The 15,485-nt window shown below is 40.5% G+C and overlaps 1 protein-coding gene across 1 annotated transcript in view; it reads right to left on the bottom strand.

Annotated features, from left to right (window-relative positions):
• LOC127585186 (fibrillin-1-like) overlaps window positions 1–15,485 on the bottom strand; it is a 302,894-nt gene that overhangs the window by 109,302 nt on the left and 178,107 nt on the right. The window contains exons 25-29 of the mRNA XM_052042412.1: window positions 15,242–15,367; window positions 13,269–13,397; window positions 10,963–11,088; window positions 10,289–10,414; window positions 8,801–8,923 (exon numbers count right to left, since the gene is read on the bottom strand). Of these exons, the coding sequence (XP_051898372.1) occupies window positions 8,801–8,923; window positions 10,289–10,414; window positions 10,963–11,088; window positions 13,269–13,397; window positions 15,242–15,367 (630 nt within the window). The remainder of the gene's footprint in view (window positions 1–8,800; window positions 8,924–10,288; window positions 10,415–10,962; window positions 11,089–13,268; window positions 13,398–15,241; window positions 15,368–15,485) is intronic.

Here is a 15,485-nt window from a genome sequence, read left to right as displayed (position 1 = left end):
ACAATAATGGGGCAGTAATAATGGGAGATTTTACCTTCCCCAATATTGACTGGGCCACCCATAGTTTCAAGGGCTTGGATGGGTGGAATTATAGAACATAACAGCACAGTACAGGCCCTTCAGCCACGATGTTGTGCCGACATTTTATCCTGCTCTAATATCTATCTAACCCTTCCCTCTGACATAGTCCTCCATTTCTCTATCATTCATGTGTCTATCTAAGAGTCTCTTAAATGTCCCTAATGTATCTGCCCCCACAACCTCTGCCGGCAGTGCGTTCCACGCACCTACCACTCTCTGTGTAAAAAACTTACCTCTGACGTCTCCCTTATACCTTCCTCCAATCACCTTAAAATTATGCCCCCTCGTGTTAATCATTTTCGTCCTGGGAAAAAGTGTCTGACTGTCCATTTTTTTTGTTAAATGTGTCCAAGAAAGTTTCCTTAATCAACTAGAGAGGGTGCAACACTGGACTTCCTCCTAGGGAATGAGGTAGGGCAAGTGACTGAAGTGTCAGTCAGGGAGCACTTTGGGACCACTGATCATAATTCAATTAGTTTTAAAATAGTTTTGGAGAAAGATAGGACTGGTCCACAAGTTAATGTCCTTAAGTGGTGCAGGGCCAATTTTGGAGGCATTAGATGGGATCTTGCAGAGGTTGTTTGGGTGAGGTTGTTTGCAGGTAAAGCGACAACTGCAAGTGGGAGGCTTTTAAGAATGTGATATCAAGTCCAGGGGAACCATGTTTCTGTTAGGATGAAGGGCAAGGCTGGCAAGTTTAGGGAACCCTGGTTGATGAGAGATATTAAAGCTCTAGTCAGGAAAAAGGAGGCATACACTGGATTTAGGCAACCGGGAACAAGCGAATCCCTTGATGTGTATAAGAAGTGCAGAAATACCCTTAACAGGGAAATCAGGAGGGCAAAAAGAGGGCAAGAAATGCATCTGGCAGGCAAGTTTAAGGAAAATCCCAAGAGATTCTATTGGCATATTATAATTAAGAGGGTGGTTAGGGAGATAATAGGTCCCCTTAAAGAGCAGCATGTATTGGTATTGGTTTATTATTGTCAGTTGTACCAAGGTACAGTGGAAAGCTTGTCTTACAAACCGTTCGTACAGGTCAATTCATTACACAGTCCAGTTACATTGATGTAGTACAGGTAAAAACAATAACAGTACAGAGTAAAGTGTCACAGCTACAGAGAAAGTGCAGTGCAATAAGGTGCGAGGTCACAATAAGGTAGATTGTGAGGTCATAGTCCATCTCATTGTGTAAGGGAACCGTTCAATAGTCATCACAGTGGGATAGAAGCTGTCCTTAAGTCTGGTGGTACGTGCCCTCAGGCTCCTGTATCTTCTACCTGATGGAAGAGGAGAGAAGAGAGGATGTCCCGGGTGGGTGGGGTCTTTGATTATGCTGGCTGCTTCACCAAGACAACGAGAGGTAAAGACAGAGTCCAAGGAGGGGAGGCTGGTGTCCGTGATGTGCTGGGCTGTGTCCACAACTCTCTGCAGTTTCTGTGGAGCCACAGGAGACGGGTGAGATTTTTAATGAGTATTTCTTATCAGTTTTAACTGTGGAGAAGATCATGGATGCTAAGGAATTGAGGAAAATTAGTTGTGATATCTTGGACCACAGTCGATCCAAGTAGGAGGTGCACTGGCAGCCTTAAAGCACATGAAGGTGGATAAACTGCATCCTTGGACTTTGTGGAAAGTTAGGAAAGAAACTGTGGATGCCCTTGCTTTATCTTCATCTTTAGCCACAGGTGAAGTTCTGGAAGACTGGAGGGTGGCTAATGTTAATATCATTATTTTAAAAGGGCAGCAAGAACAAGCCAGTGAACTACAGGTCAGTGAGTCCGACATCAGTGGTGGATAAGTTACTGGTGGGGATTCTGAGGGACAGCATCTACCAGCATTTGGATAGACAAGGTCTGATTAGAGATAGTCAACACAGCTTTGCGCATAGGAAATTGTCTCTCACAAATTAGAGCTTTTCGAAGATGTAACCAAGAGGATAGATGAGGGCAGGGCTGAGAACGTTGTCTGTTTGGACTTTAGCAAGGTCTTTGACAAGGTTCCACATAGTAGGCCAGTCTGGAAGGTTAAAGTGCAAGAGATCGAAGGAGAACTAGCTAATTAGATTCATAATTGACTTGATGGTAGGAAGCAGAGTGATGGTGGAAGGTTGTTTCTCAGACTAGAGACCTTTGACTAGTGGTGTGCCACAGGGATTGGTGCTGGGACCTTTGCTGTTCATTATTTATATAAACAATTTGGATAACAAGGCATGGTTAGTAAGTTTGTGGTTGATAATAAAATAGGTGGTATCACAGACAGTGAAGAAAGTTTGAAAAATTACATAGGGGTCTTGATCAGCTAGGTAAGTGGGCTGAGGATTGGCAAATGGCATTCAATCCAGATAACTGCGAGGTGTTGCATTTTGTGAGGTCAAACCAGGGTGGGACTTATACAGTGAATGGCAGCACCCTAGTGAGCTTGGTTGAACAGAGGGACCAAGGAGTACAGGTACAGGAGTACAGGAGTGGGCAGCACGGTAGCAGTTAGCGCGATGCTATTACAGCGCCAGCGATTAGGGTTCGATTCCTGTCGCTGTCTGTAAGGAGTTTGTACGTTCTCCCGTGTCTGCATGGGTTTCCTCCGGGTGCTCCGGTTTCCTCCCACATTCTAAAGACATACGGGTAGGTTAATTTGAGTTTAAAATGGGCGGCGCGGAGTTGTTGGGCCGGAAGGGCCTGTTACCATGCTGTAAATAAAATTTTTTTAAAAATTTACATAGTTTGCTGGAAGTGGTGTCACAGGTAGTGAAGATGGAGTTTGGCACGCTAGCCTTCATCAGTCAGAGCATTGAGTATAAGTGTTAGGATGTCATGTTGCAGTTGTGCAAGAAGTTGGTGAGGCTGCACTTGGAGTAATGTGTCCAGTTTTGGTGACCCTGTTGTAGGAAAGACGTCACTAAGCTGGAAAGAGTGCAATGAATATTGCCAGGACTTGGGGCCTGAATTATAGGGAGAGGTTGGGCAAGCTCGTATTTTATTCCTTGGAATGTTGGAGACGGAGGGGTGACCTTATAGAGATGTATAAAATCATGAGGGGCATACATAGAGGGAGCGCACACAGTCTCTTTCCCAAGGAAAGGGAACCATAGGTTTAAGGTGAAAGGGAAAAGATTTGAAAGGGACCTGAGGGGCAACTCCTTCATGCAGAGGGTGGTGCATGTATGGATCGAGCTGCCAGAAAGTAGTTGAGGTGGGTACAATAACAACATTTAAAAGACATGCAGGTCAATATGTGGATAGGAAAAGTTTAGAGGGATAGGGACCAAACGTGGGCAAATGGGACTAGCTTAGGTTGCTACCTTGGTCAGCATGGACGAGTTGGGCTATTTCCGTGCTATATTATTCCACTGCTTTACTGTATGATTCTAAGTTAAGGATATCACTAAATGTCTGCAGGACATTCTAGAGGGATAGGGTGTACAGTTAGAGGTTGTAATCAATATCAGTATCAACAACACAGGTGAGGAAAGGGATGAGGTCTTTCATGTAGATTTTAAGGAGCTAAAAGAGGTTATGAAGCAGGACCTCAAATGTACTGATAACTATATTACTGTTGGTGTCATCCGCCAGTGAAGATAGAAATAGAATAGTGCGGATGAATGTGTGAATGGAGATATAATGCAGGAGGGAGGTCTTTTGATTCCTGGGCATTGGGACCAGATCCGGGGAACATGGATCTATACATGTCAAACATATTGCACCTATACAAGACTTGGATCAATAACCTTGTAGCTAGGTTTGCTAGCATCGTTGAAGAGGGTTTAAACTAGCTTGGCAGAGCAATAGGAAGATGTACAAAAATTTGGAAGGAAGTAAGGCAGAACTGGCAGAAAATGAGAGACAGTTAAAAAAGCAGAAAAAAAGTAATAAGACAAATAAAATAATCTGATTGTGTTTAAATAGTTTATACTTAAATCTAAGGAGTACACCGAATAAATCAAATGGATTGAGGGACTGAGAGACATATAAGTGTGCTATTATGATCAATACAGAACTAGAGTCATGGAGTGACACAGCACAGAAACAGGTAACCAACCACAAAGCACCCACCTAAAGGAAGGATATTATTGTGCTGGAGAGAGTGCAGAGGAGATTCGCCAGAATGTTGCGTGGATTGGAGGACTTTAGTTTATGGGGACGGATTGAATATGCTGGGTTTGTTTTCCCTGGAGTGAAAGAGGATTAGGGATGACTTGATAGAGGTATACAAGAGTATGAGAGGCATAGATAGGGTAGATAAAAACAGGTACCCTTGTTTGTTGGTTAAGTATAGCAGGATTGACATTTAGACCATTGAGCTTGTTTTGCCTGAAGCAAAGGAGGCTGAGGAATGACTTAATAGAAGCATATAAGATTATGAGAGGCATAGTTAGGGTAGATAGTCAGAATATTTTTCCCAAGGTACGGGTATCAAAAACAAGAGGGCATAGGGTCTAAGGTGAGAGGAAAGAGTTTTAAAGGGAATCTGAGGGGTAAGTACTTTTGCATAGAGAATGATATCTGGAATGTGCTACTAGAGGAGGTGGCAGAATCATTTACTATGTTTAAGAGGCGCTTAGACAGACACTTAAAAATGCAAGGCATAGAAAGATATGGTCCTAATATGGGCAAATGGGAGTAATGTAGATGGGCAAAAAGATCAGTATGGATGCGATGGGCCAAAGGGCCTTTTTCTGTGCTGCATGACTCTATATTCCAATTATCAGCACTTGGTCTGCAGCCTATTATGTCTTGGTGATTCGAGTGCTCGTCCAGATGGTTCTTAAACATTGAGTGTACCTGCTTCCACCACCTTCTCAGGCACTGTTTTCCAGATTGCAACCACCCCCAGGTGAAAAAGTTCCTCAGATCCCTCCTAAACCTCTTACTCCTCACCTTAAACCTATGGTGTCTGGTCTCAGACACCTTTGCCATGGAAAAAAGTTCCTCACTATCTACCCTATCTCTCCCTTTGTAGCGGTTGCTACCGCGGAATAAAACAAGACTCTACTCGGAGGATTGCCAAACAGAACTGGTTTATTTTCCCGCCTTGCGCGGGCCCTTTAAGGGAGAATGTTCCCGCCCAAAACAACCGGCAATGACGTAAGTCCTACGTCATCAGGACTTTCCCGCGCGCGGGTTCTCCCCGTCGCTCGGAAAGACGAGGCCCGCCGCCATCTTGGGCCTCGTCGCTCCGATGCCGCGCGACCCGACTGCCGAGCCGGTTCGCCCGACTAGACGGTGAGTCGCCACACCTTTCTTAATTCTGTACACTCCTCAACCTTCCCTACTCCAGGGAAAACAAACCCAGCCTATCCAGTCCCTCCTCATAACTGAAACGTTCCATCCCAGATAATATCCACGTGAATATCTTCTATACTCTTCCCTATACAATCACGTCCTTTCTATAGTATGGTGACCAGAACTGCACTCAATAGTCTAGCTATGGCTGAACCAATGTTTTATAAAGCTGTACCAAGACCTCCCTGCTCTTATACTATATGCCCCAGTTAATACAAGGTAAGCATTCTGTATACCTTCTTGATAACCATATCTATTGTGCTACTGCCTTTAAGGATCTCTGCATTTGTACACCAAAGTCCCTTTGTTGCTCAATACTTCTAAGGGCCCTATCATTCATGGTATATGTCCTACCCCTGTTCGAAGCTCCAAATGTATTACCTCACACTTTTCAGGATTAAATTCTATCTGTCTTCGCTTTGCCCAACTTACCAGTTGATCAATATCACTCTATAGCCTTAGGTTACCCTCCTCACTATCAACACCACCAATTATTGTGTCATCTGCAAACTTACTTATCATACCATCTACATTCATATCTAAATCATTAATGTATCTTACAAACAGCAAGGGTCCCAGCATCGATCCCTGTGGCTCACTGCTGGTTACAGGCTTCCAATCACAACAGCAACCACCTTCATCCTCTGTCTCTTATTAGCAGGCCAATTACGTATTCAAGTTGCCTTGGATCCCATGGCACTAACCTTTTGGATCAGCCATGTGGGACTCTGCCAAAGTCCACGTAAACCATGTTATGCCTCATCAGTATATTAAGTTACTTCAAAAAACTTGATTAGTCAGGCAGGATGTCCCACCAACAAATCTGTGCTGATTACTCTTGATCAATCTCTGCCTTTCCAAATGTAGATTAATTCCATCCCTCTCATAATTTCCCTACCACTTACCTTAGATTCACTAGTCTATAATTATCTATGGTTTAGAGCAGCAGAGTGAAGCTTAATGTTCCAGGTTACAGGTTTTCAGATGGGATGGAGACGGTGATAAAAATGGGGTGGGGGGAACTAGCAATTTTGATTAAGGAAACAATCACAGCTGTGGGAAGGGATAGTCTGTTAAAAGTATCATCAAGTGAGCTTTATGGGTTGAACAAAGAACAAATAAAGATGCAATAATACTGTTTGCAGTGTATTATAGGCCTTCAAACAGACTAAGGAAAGTAAAGAGCAAAAAGTAAAAGCGCAGCAGCCCAGGTAATGTTGGGCCTTCCTAACGTCTGCTTCAATATTTGAGACCCAGGTAGCTGTGCACTGTAGTCTATTTGATATAATTGTGAATATGTGCATCATCCAGGAAGGCCTGGAACAAAAATCTGGAAGTGCGCTTTCAGGACAATATTTTAAATAAAATTCTTTTGTGTGGTGTACAAAAGGGTGGTGCTCAATGATGGAATTTAATGGCCACTATACTTCAAATTAATTAGTCACTTAAGATGCTAAATGAATCTAAATATTTTAAAGGAACATAATTGATAAATTGTACTAGTACTTGGAAGCATTTTTCCAGACTTACTGAATATAGACATCAAGTCCTACAGAAAAAGACAAATATGTTTTAGAATTTTTCTGGTGACGCACACTTGGGTCCAACTTCTCAACCAACTTGATTAGAAGTATGAATCATTAAGAGGGCTAAAATATATTCAAGCTGAGAGTTTCATAGAGAACTGCTGGGGAGGTCCTCTTTGCAGGTTAGCAGTGAATTCCATGTCTGTGTATTACAGTGTGGAAGTCAGTGCATCGGATCTCCTGACTCACCACTGGACTTAGCACTGAACCCAGCAATGAACCCAAGGGCAGAGTTCAGTCATAGTCAACTGAGGACCACTTTGAATGAGTTTGCCAACCTACGTAGAAAATCACAGCCAAACCAATCAAAAGTATTAATATTAACTAAAATAATAGGAAAAAGGCTCTTTGCTTTTTCCTTATTTTAATTAATATTTATGTTTTTTAATTAATTTCAGTTAAATGTGTTTTAAGTACATTTATTATATATTATTAAATGTTTGTTTTAATTATTTAAAACTTTAATTGTATTTAAATATCTGATTATCAGGGACAGCAGAAAAGCTGTTTGACATCCTGAGGCCCGATGACATGAGAATGCACAGCAAATCCTTCAGCTCAATTTGATCTGTCTGGTTACACAAAGTGGGATCAAGCACATCTGGCTTTTTACATCTGACTAAAATCAGATGGTGTAATGGATACTACATGTGAAAGAATTACTGAGAGACAACAAATAGTACCACTCTCCATATATTCCAAACAGTAAAATTACAACTCTTATAATATTTATTGTTATAGGGCACTATTGAATATCTAAATTTTAGCAAGATAATCACTAATTTTTAAATATTTTCTTTTATTACTAATAAAGAGTATTCAAAAAGCTGTTATAAAAACCTTCAACAGTATTTATATTTGCATTAATGAATATTTCCACTCAAAATACTTGGGAGCAAAATAGTTAAAAATGATGAATAAAATTATCATTTTCTTCTAAGCTAAGTCAGAGTTGTTAGAAAGGGAGAATTGAGCTTCCCGGTGGATTAGTACCTTGACGCTGTATACTTGTTGGGAATAACCTGAATCCATAAATCTTGGATTTCCAACATTCAATCCCAGTCTGTACTAAGTTATCTGATCTCAGATGGTATTGCTGGAAGGTCATTACAATTTGCTTCAGTGTTCATTAGGAAATTGAAAATTGGGCAAGATTCCATTTACTGATGGCTATTCAATGGTCCTGGCTGTTGTTTCATGTCTGATATGTAAGGATAAGGTAGGGTTTGGTTTTATTCCCCTATGATATTCATATACAATGATTTTTTTTCAGATATCAGATGGCAGCCATTAAGACACATCCCAGAAAAGGAGGAAGGAAAACTGGCAGCAAAATGTAGTCATGTATTAATTACTTAACCTTGTTACATCTAACTTTGCACATTTTGTACTACTGTCCCTAATATGACATTATAAAGCTTCCCTTCTTAGAAAAGGAATGGATGCAGTAAGCCATTTATAATTATGATTTTGAGATATTAACAAAAAAATGTCCATTTCTAATCTTCAGCTATAACAGATAACATGTGAAAGAATTACTGAGAGACAACAAATAGTACCACTCTCCATATATTCCAAACAGTAAAATTACAACTCTTATTATACTTATTTATTGTTATAGGGCACTATAGAATATCTAGATTTTAGCAAGATAATCAATAATTTTTAAATATTTTCTTTTATTCCTAATAAAGAGTATTCAAAAAGCCAGTTGTAAAAACTCTCAACAGTATTTATATTTGCATTAATGAATATTTCCAATCAATCAATATACTTTTGGAAAGGTTATTCCTAAAACTGCTTAACAGTGTGAATTTATATCTTACCAATATCTGAATACCTGTGCTTTACCTGTGCAAGATCGTTGGTCTGGCAGCAAGGCATAGCCACTCCTACAGCTGCATTCATAACTGCCTTCAGAATTTGTGCAGTAAGTCTCACATCCTCCATTCGCTATTGTGCATTCATCAATATCTGCAATAAAAAAATGGTGGGTGAGTTTTAAGTGTTTGGGTAGGTAATGATTAAAATTTTAATTCTGAATTAAAGGTAGAAATATTTCTAGTCATAATCTTTGAATTGTCATTGAACATGGGTTTGCTCTAGAGGACTGGAAAATTACACATATTATACAAATGTTCAAAAAATTACATTAGGATAACCCAGCAACTACATTCATGACTGTGTAATCTTTAATGGTGTGGCATCTACTAGAAATGATAATCTAGAATATCTCTTGGATAAGTGTGGATTGATAAACTAAAACCAGTCATGATCAATTAACAAATGCATTTTTGATCAGGTAACAAGAGAGTATTGACGAAGGCAATGCAGTTGATATTGTATACATGGATTCTTAACAGATCTTTGGTAAAGTGTTATATGAAAGGCCTGCCAACAAAACTGAAGCCAGTGGAATGAAAGGACAAATTTGGATGCAAAATTAGCATGGGAATATAAAACTGGCTTAGTGACATGAAACAGAGAGTAATGGCGATTGATTGTTTTTTGGACTGGAGGAAGGTGTTCCCAGGTATTGGTACCACCACTTTTTTGATGTATGGTAATTTGGATTTGGTGTGCATGTACACAATTTCAAGATTGGCAGATGAGGTATCACTTGGAAGCATGATAACCAGAAGAATGCACGATATTACAAGAAAACAGACAGGTAGTCATGTGACAGAGGAAATTTAATGCAGCAATGCATTTTGTTAGGAAGGTGGAGAAGTAGTTTTATAATCTAAAGCGGACAATTCTGAAGAGGATGCATGAACATAAAACTCAAGGTATACATGTGAATCTTTGAAGGTGGCAGGATAGGTTGAGAAAGTTGTTAAAAATGCATAGCAGCATCTGGGACTGTAAACAGAGGCATAGAGAACAAAGACAAGGAAGTTGTAATTAATCTCTGTAAAAAGTGCCAATTCTGTATCTGGAAGGAGTGAATGGGTGGCATAGTGAATGGGTACCGTTGCTGTTGCACAGCTCCAGCAATAGAGGTTTGATCCTGACTTCTGGTGCTGTTTGTGTGGAGTTTGCATTTTCTCCCTGTGAGGTGTGGGTTTCCCCCACATGCTGTGATTTCCTTTTATATCCCAAAGTTGTGTTGCTTGGCAGGTTAAATAAGTACTGCAAATTACCTCCAGTGTAGGAAGATCAAAGTGGAGTTGATGGGCCTTTGAGAGAGAAAAGATTGCAGGAAAATAAGTGGGGAAATGTCATTATTCTGAGAGCTGGCATAATAAGGTAGTCAAATCACATTCCCACCACAGAGTGGGGTGCTTAGTAATTCTCTAATAATCTGACCTCCCCATTCAGTTTACAAAGAGTGCTTACCAACACATCCTTGTCTGTCAGGCGTTGCTTGGTAGCCAGTGTTACAAGCACATTGATACTTTCCAATCATGTTGACACAGCGACCATTTTTACAAAGGTTGTCACTCAACTCACATTCATTTATATCTATAAAAATGATTGAAAGTATTTAAATTAGAATTTTTTAAATGCAAATAATGCAAAAATGCAGTGCACAAATATATGAAAGAGATTTATTAAGGAAACATACTTATGAATTTTGGGAAACTAAAGAGAAGACTAAGTTTGATTAAGAACCCAATAAAGATGAGTAAGCTTTCAGCTAAACATTTGGCAATATGTATGGATCATTACTTAATTTCTCAATTCCCTAAACTGGAGTAAATTGAAAACAATCACTAACCATAGAAAGGCAAAACTTGCTGAACTTAGTTTACAGGTTGGGATACCCAAAGACTATGCATCACAGCATATGGAAAATTTACTGCCCAGCATTGTGAACTTTCCCAAATACTTTCATTAATACAACAGTAAACATATGCTACTGGTTCTATTTGTTCAAATTAGTGTTGAAAATTTAGTCATGTTTTCAATTTTCAAATATGCAAAAGTCTGCTAAAGTAATTTTCAAGGATTGAAGTAAATTTCAAAAGTAGTCCTTGGTTTGGAGCTTTCTTTCATTAACTGAAGTTTACCTATGCATGACATTCCATCCAAAGATACTTCATGGCCACGCGGACAGGAACAACGGAAGCTTCCATCTGTATTTTCACAGGTGCCACCGCGACACAGGAGAGGATTTCGTTCACATTCATTAATATCTGGAATAATAGATTTATTGAAGTTCAGGATTGAGCAGAAGGCACTATATTAAGCACTGTAGCTCACAAATTATATGGATAGCTCAAGTAAATTCTCAAATATTCTTACATGTGAATGTATTGTTTGGTCCTTAAATGTACCAACACTGTAAACAATTTTCTTGATTCATTTTCAAGCCACTTCATCTATGACTACATAAATGATACACACAAAGGAGCTGGAGGAACTCAGTGGGTCAGGCAGCATCTATGGAGGGAAATGGACAGTCGACGTTTCTGGTCAAGACCATTCATCAGGACTGGAAAGAAAGAGGGGAGATAGCCGGTATAAGAAGGTGGGGAGGGGCAGGGTTGGAGCCAGAGCTGGTGGGTGATAAGTGGATCTAGGTGGGGGGGGGGGGGGTGGGGGGGGTGGGGGGTGGTGGTGATAGGCAGGTCAGGGAGGGAGGAGAGTGGGAATGATGTTAAGAAGCTGGGAGGTGATAAATGGAAGTGACAAATGGCTGAAGAAGACGGAATCTGATAGGAGAGGACAATGGACCATGGAATAAAGGGAAGGAGGTGGGGAGGGGAACCAAAGGGAGGAAAGTGTGGGTGATGGGCAGGTGGAAAGGGTGGGGGAGGGGAAAGACATAGGGGCTGGTGGGACTAGAAAAAAAAGAGGGAAGGGACAGAGGAGAGTGGTTACCAGAAGTTAGAGAAATTGACGTTCATGCCATCAGGTTCGCAACTACCAAAGTAGAATATAAGATGCCATTCCTCTAGTCTGCGTCTAGCCGCAACTTGGCAGTGGAGGAGGCCATGGACAGACATGTCAGTGTGGGAATGGTTGGCCACCAGGAGATCCTGGCTGGTGCGGTGGACGGAGTGAAGGTGTTTGATGAAGCAGTCCCCCAATCTGTGTCGGGTCTCACCGATGTAGAGGAGGTTGTACCGGGAACACCGAATGCAATAAATAACAAGGATAGATTCACATGTGAAGGGCTGCCTCATCTTGAAGGGCTGCCTCATCTGGAAGGCCTGTTTAGGGTCCTGAATGGTGTGGTATGGCGGATGGAGTGAAAGTACTTGATGAAACAGTCCCCCAATCTGCATCGGGTCTCACCAATGTAGAGGAGGCCGTACTGGGAACACTGGATGTACCTGGAGGGACTGTTTAGGGCCCTGAATGGTGGTGAGGCAGGAGATATAGGGGCCGGTGTAACGCTTAGTGTGGTTACAGTGGTAAGTGCCTGGAGGGGGATCGGTGGCGAGGGATAAATGGACAAGGGATTCCCAGAGAGAGCAATCCCTGCAGGAACCAGAGAGGGAAGGGAAGGGGAAGATGTGTCTGGTGTTTTTATGCCATCTACTGACATATATATTTGTTGTAAACCATGTATTAATTCTTCGGATGTTGATCATTCTTTGTTGACCGCCATATTTTTTAATGCTGTTCTCAATCAAGACTCATATAATTCCAAATTGACATTGTTTGGATTTAAGAACCAAATCCATTTCAATATTTCTATAAAAATCTGTCCTGTTGTGAAAATTCCCTAAAAGGCCCCTTAAATACCAATTATCAATAAATCCTTTTTCATTACAAAATAATAGATCTAAAACGCCTGTTCCTCTTTGAGCAAGAAAACCTCTTGTACAATGTCTGTCTTCTGTACTATTTGTATTAGTTTGATCAGTCTCTATGTAGATTAATATCCTCCATGATTATTGTACCATTCTTGTTTTATGTGACTCTAATTTCCTAATTTATACAACGTCCTGCATTACCAGCACTGTTTGGGGGCTTACAGACAACTGACACCAAACCGATTCTACTTCTTGATTTTCCAAGCAACGATCCTTTATTATCAGGGCTACCCACCTCTTTTTACATCTTACCCATCTTTTCTACAAAATATGAATCCCAAAATATTTAATTCCTAAACACAGGTCACTTTGCATCCAATTCATTTACTTCTATCTATGCTATTAATTCATCTACAAATGCTGTGTGCATGTTTAGATAAAGAGCCTTTCTCTTTTACCAATGTTTCCTGTTTTGACCCAAATTGGACATATACAGTAATGTTTGAGCTTCCAATAACATTCATATATATAAATATAAATAAACAAATAAATAAATATATATCTTAAAAAACTGATTAATTAAGTTTTCCCTCATTTTGTTTTCACATTACCCATGCAGTTCTTCATCATCATAAAACCACTTTCATATCCTTCGTAGCATTCACAATCAAAACTTCCAGGAGTGTTAACACAAGTTCCAGGACCACATAGATCAGGAGAGATGCGGCATTCATTGATATCTGTGAGCAAAAGAAAGGTTCTTAGTGGAGGATAAGACACTTAGGGCTAGAAATTCTTTCATATTTTTAAGAGCTCCATGACTGTATTTTAACTAAAATGTAGACAGTAAATGTGAATTTGACTTTTCTATTCATAGTGTTCTCCTGAGTTCGATCTGGATTCTCTCTGCCTATTATAATGATACCAAACTGTGTGCAATTCATCTTTAACATCACAAATGAAAATTCTTTTGGGAACTTGAGACTCACAAATGGTGCCGGTCACTCACACTGGAGGACTGAGGCCTGCCTCATCATTGTTTACAGGAAGCAAGTTACCTGATCTATTGTCAGGAACAGCAAGGCATCATCTTACAGGTACACCCACCTATAAGTACTTGGCATTTGCTTCCTCCACTCCTGCGCATTCACCTTACTTCCAGTGTAACCTGGACCTTCACTCATCTATCATCAATCCCTGAATCCTGGGTTGATCATGTGCTGACAGTCCTCCCACACCCATCACAGGAAGTCTCCGGGTTACGAACGAGTTCCGTTTTTGAGACTGTTCGTAACCCGATTTTGTATGTAACTCGGAACAGTGTCTGCGCATGCGCACTTGGCCCGGGGATTGCGGCCACGCATGCGTACTTGGCCTGGGGATTGCGGCCGCGCATGTGCACTTGGCCCGGGGATCACAGCCGCACATGGCCCCAGCCACACATGCGCACTTGGCCCGGGGTTGGGCCAAAGAAGGTGTACCGCCGCCGTGGTAGGATGGGGGGCCGGGCCCGCTTATGAACCAAAGGTCGTTAAGACCAAAGGTCAGTTCGTATGTACGGACGTTCGTAAGTCGGGGACTTCCTGTACACTACTGTATTTAAATCCCCTCGGCTTGGATCTACCACTTGATACTCCCAACCTTCCTTCCCTCACATCTGCCTACTCACCCCTCTTGTCTTTGCCCAACCTTCCCTGAAAGCTGACTTCTTTTGCTAGCACCACACTGGCTGAATTAGTCGAGGAAAAGCCTATGTGATTTAGGCATGCAAGGCCTATTCTGATGCAGATAATGTATTGAACCTTTGGTTGCCAGTGGGTCTAGCAGAAAAAAATGACAGCTCCACCCCAATGCACCATCATCTTAATATGCTTTTTTAGGCCCTGAAGTATTTCTAGACAAGAACTTTATTATTAAAACTAGAGAGTATGTATGGTTTTTATTAATGCATGATTACATTCAGTAGAAATTGTAGCTTTGCAGTGATTCTTTACTAAAATATGTGACTGGAAATCTCTTTTGAAGTCATTCTTAGAGCAGCACAGATAAGAACATGAAATAAACATATTAACAAATATATCAGAATAGAGCAACATTTAACATAATAGCATATTTTAACAAATCAACTGATTTTAAATAATTGAAGAAACTTCATAATACCCTCTTCTTTGCATTAGCCTGCTAATTACTCAATCCAGACAGCTAGTTTAGAAGTCCATTTAATATTGAGGGGGGCAAGGAATTAGGAGGAATGGGGTCAGTTTTCAATGGGGACTCATTACAAGACTAAGGTTCAGACTCCTTTTTCTGATGTAGAGAGCTGCATTTTCAGCTGAGAATGAATTTATACATTTTCATTGAAGCTCATGCACTATTTAGTTCTTGAAAATCAGACAGCATCAACAGATTCATGGGGCAGGTATAGCATAGACAGGATTATCCACAGTTGTGAATGAGCCAGAACTTGATATCACTATGTGAAAAACTAATCCTTTGTGTGGTATTCCAATCCAAACTTCATTACTATTCCCAAAATTATTATTATTTAGTAATCATTGTTAATGCTCTGTAACATTTAACATACCTGTGCAGTTTCTTTCTTCCGAATCAAGAGCAAAGCCATTATTACATTTGCATCTAAAGCTCCCAATGGTGTTTCTGCACTTCCCATTGGTACAGATACCTGGGATTGTCCTACATTCATTAATATCTGAAAAAAAGGATAACATTTATTTTAAATGAAGTTTTACACCAATACAAACTTTATTCATATACGTTGCATTGTACGTTAACATCTGCTGGAAGAAAAGGTAATTTTCTCTTTTCTT

This window comes from Pristis pectinata, chromosome 32 (assembly GCF_009764475.1).
Source record: "Pristis pectinata isolate sPriPec2 chromosome 32, sPriPec2.1.pri, whole genome shotgun sequence".
In the NCBI taxonomy this organism is placed as follows: Eukaryota; Metazoa; Chordata; class Chondrichthyes; order Rhinopristiformes; family Pristidae; genus Pristis; species Pristis pectinata.
This window is presented reverse-complemented; position numbering and strand designations above follow the sequence as displayed.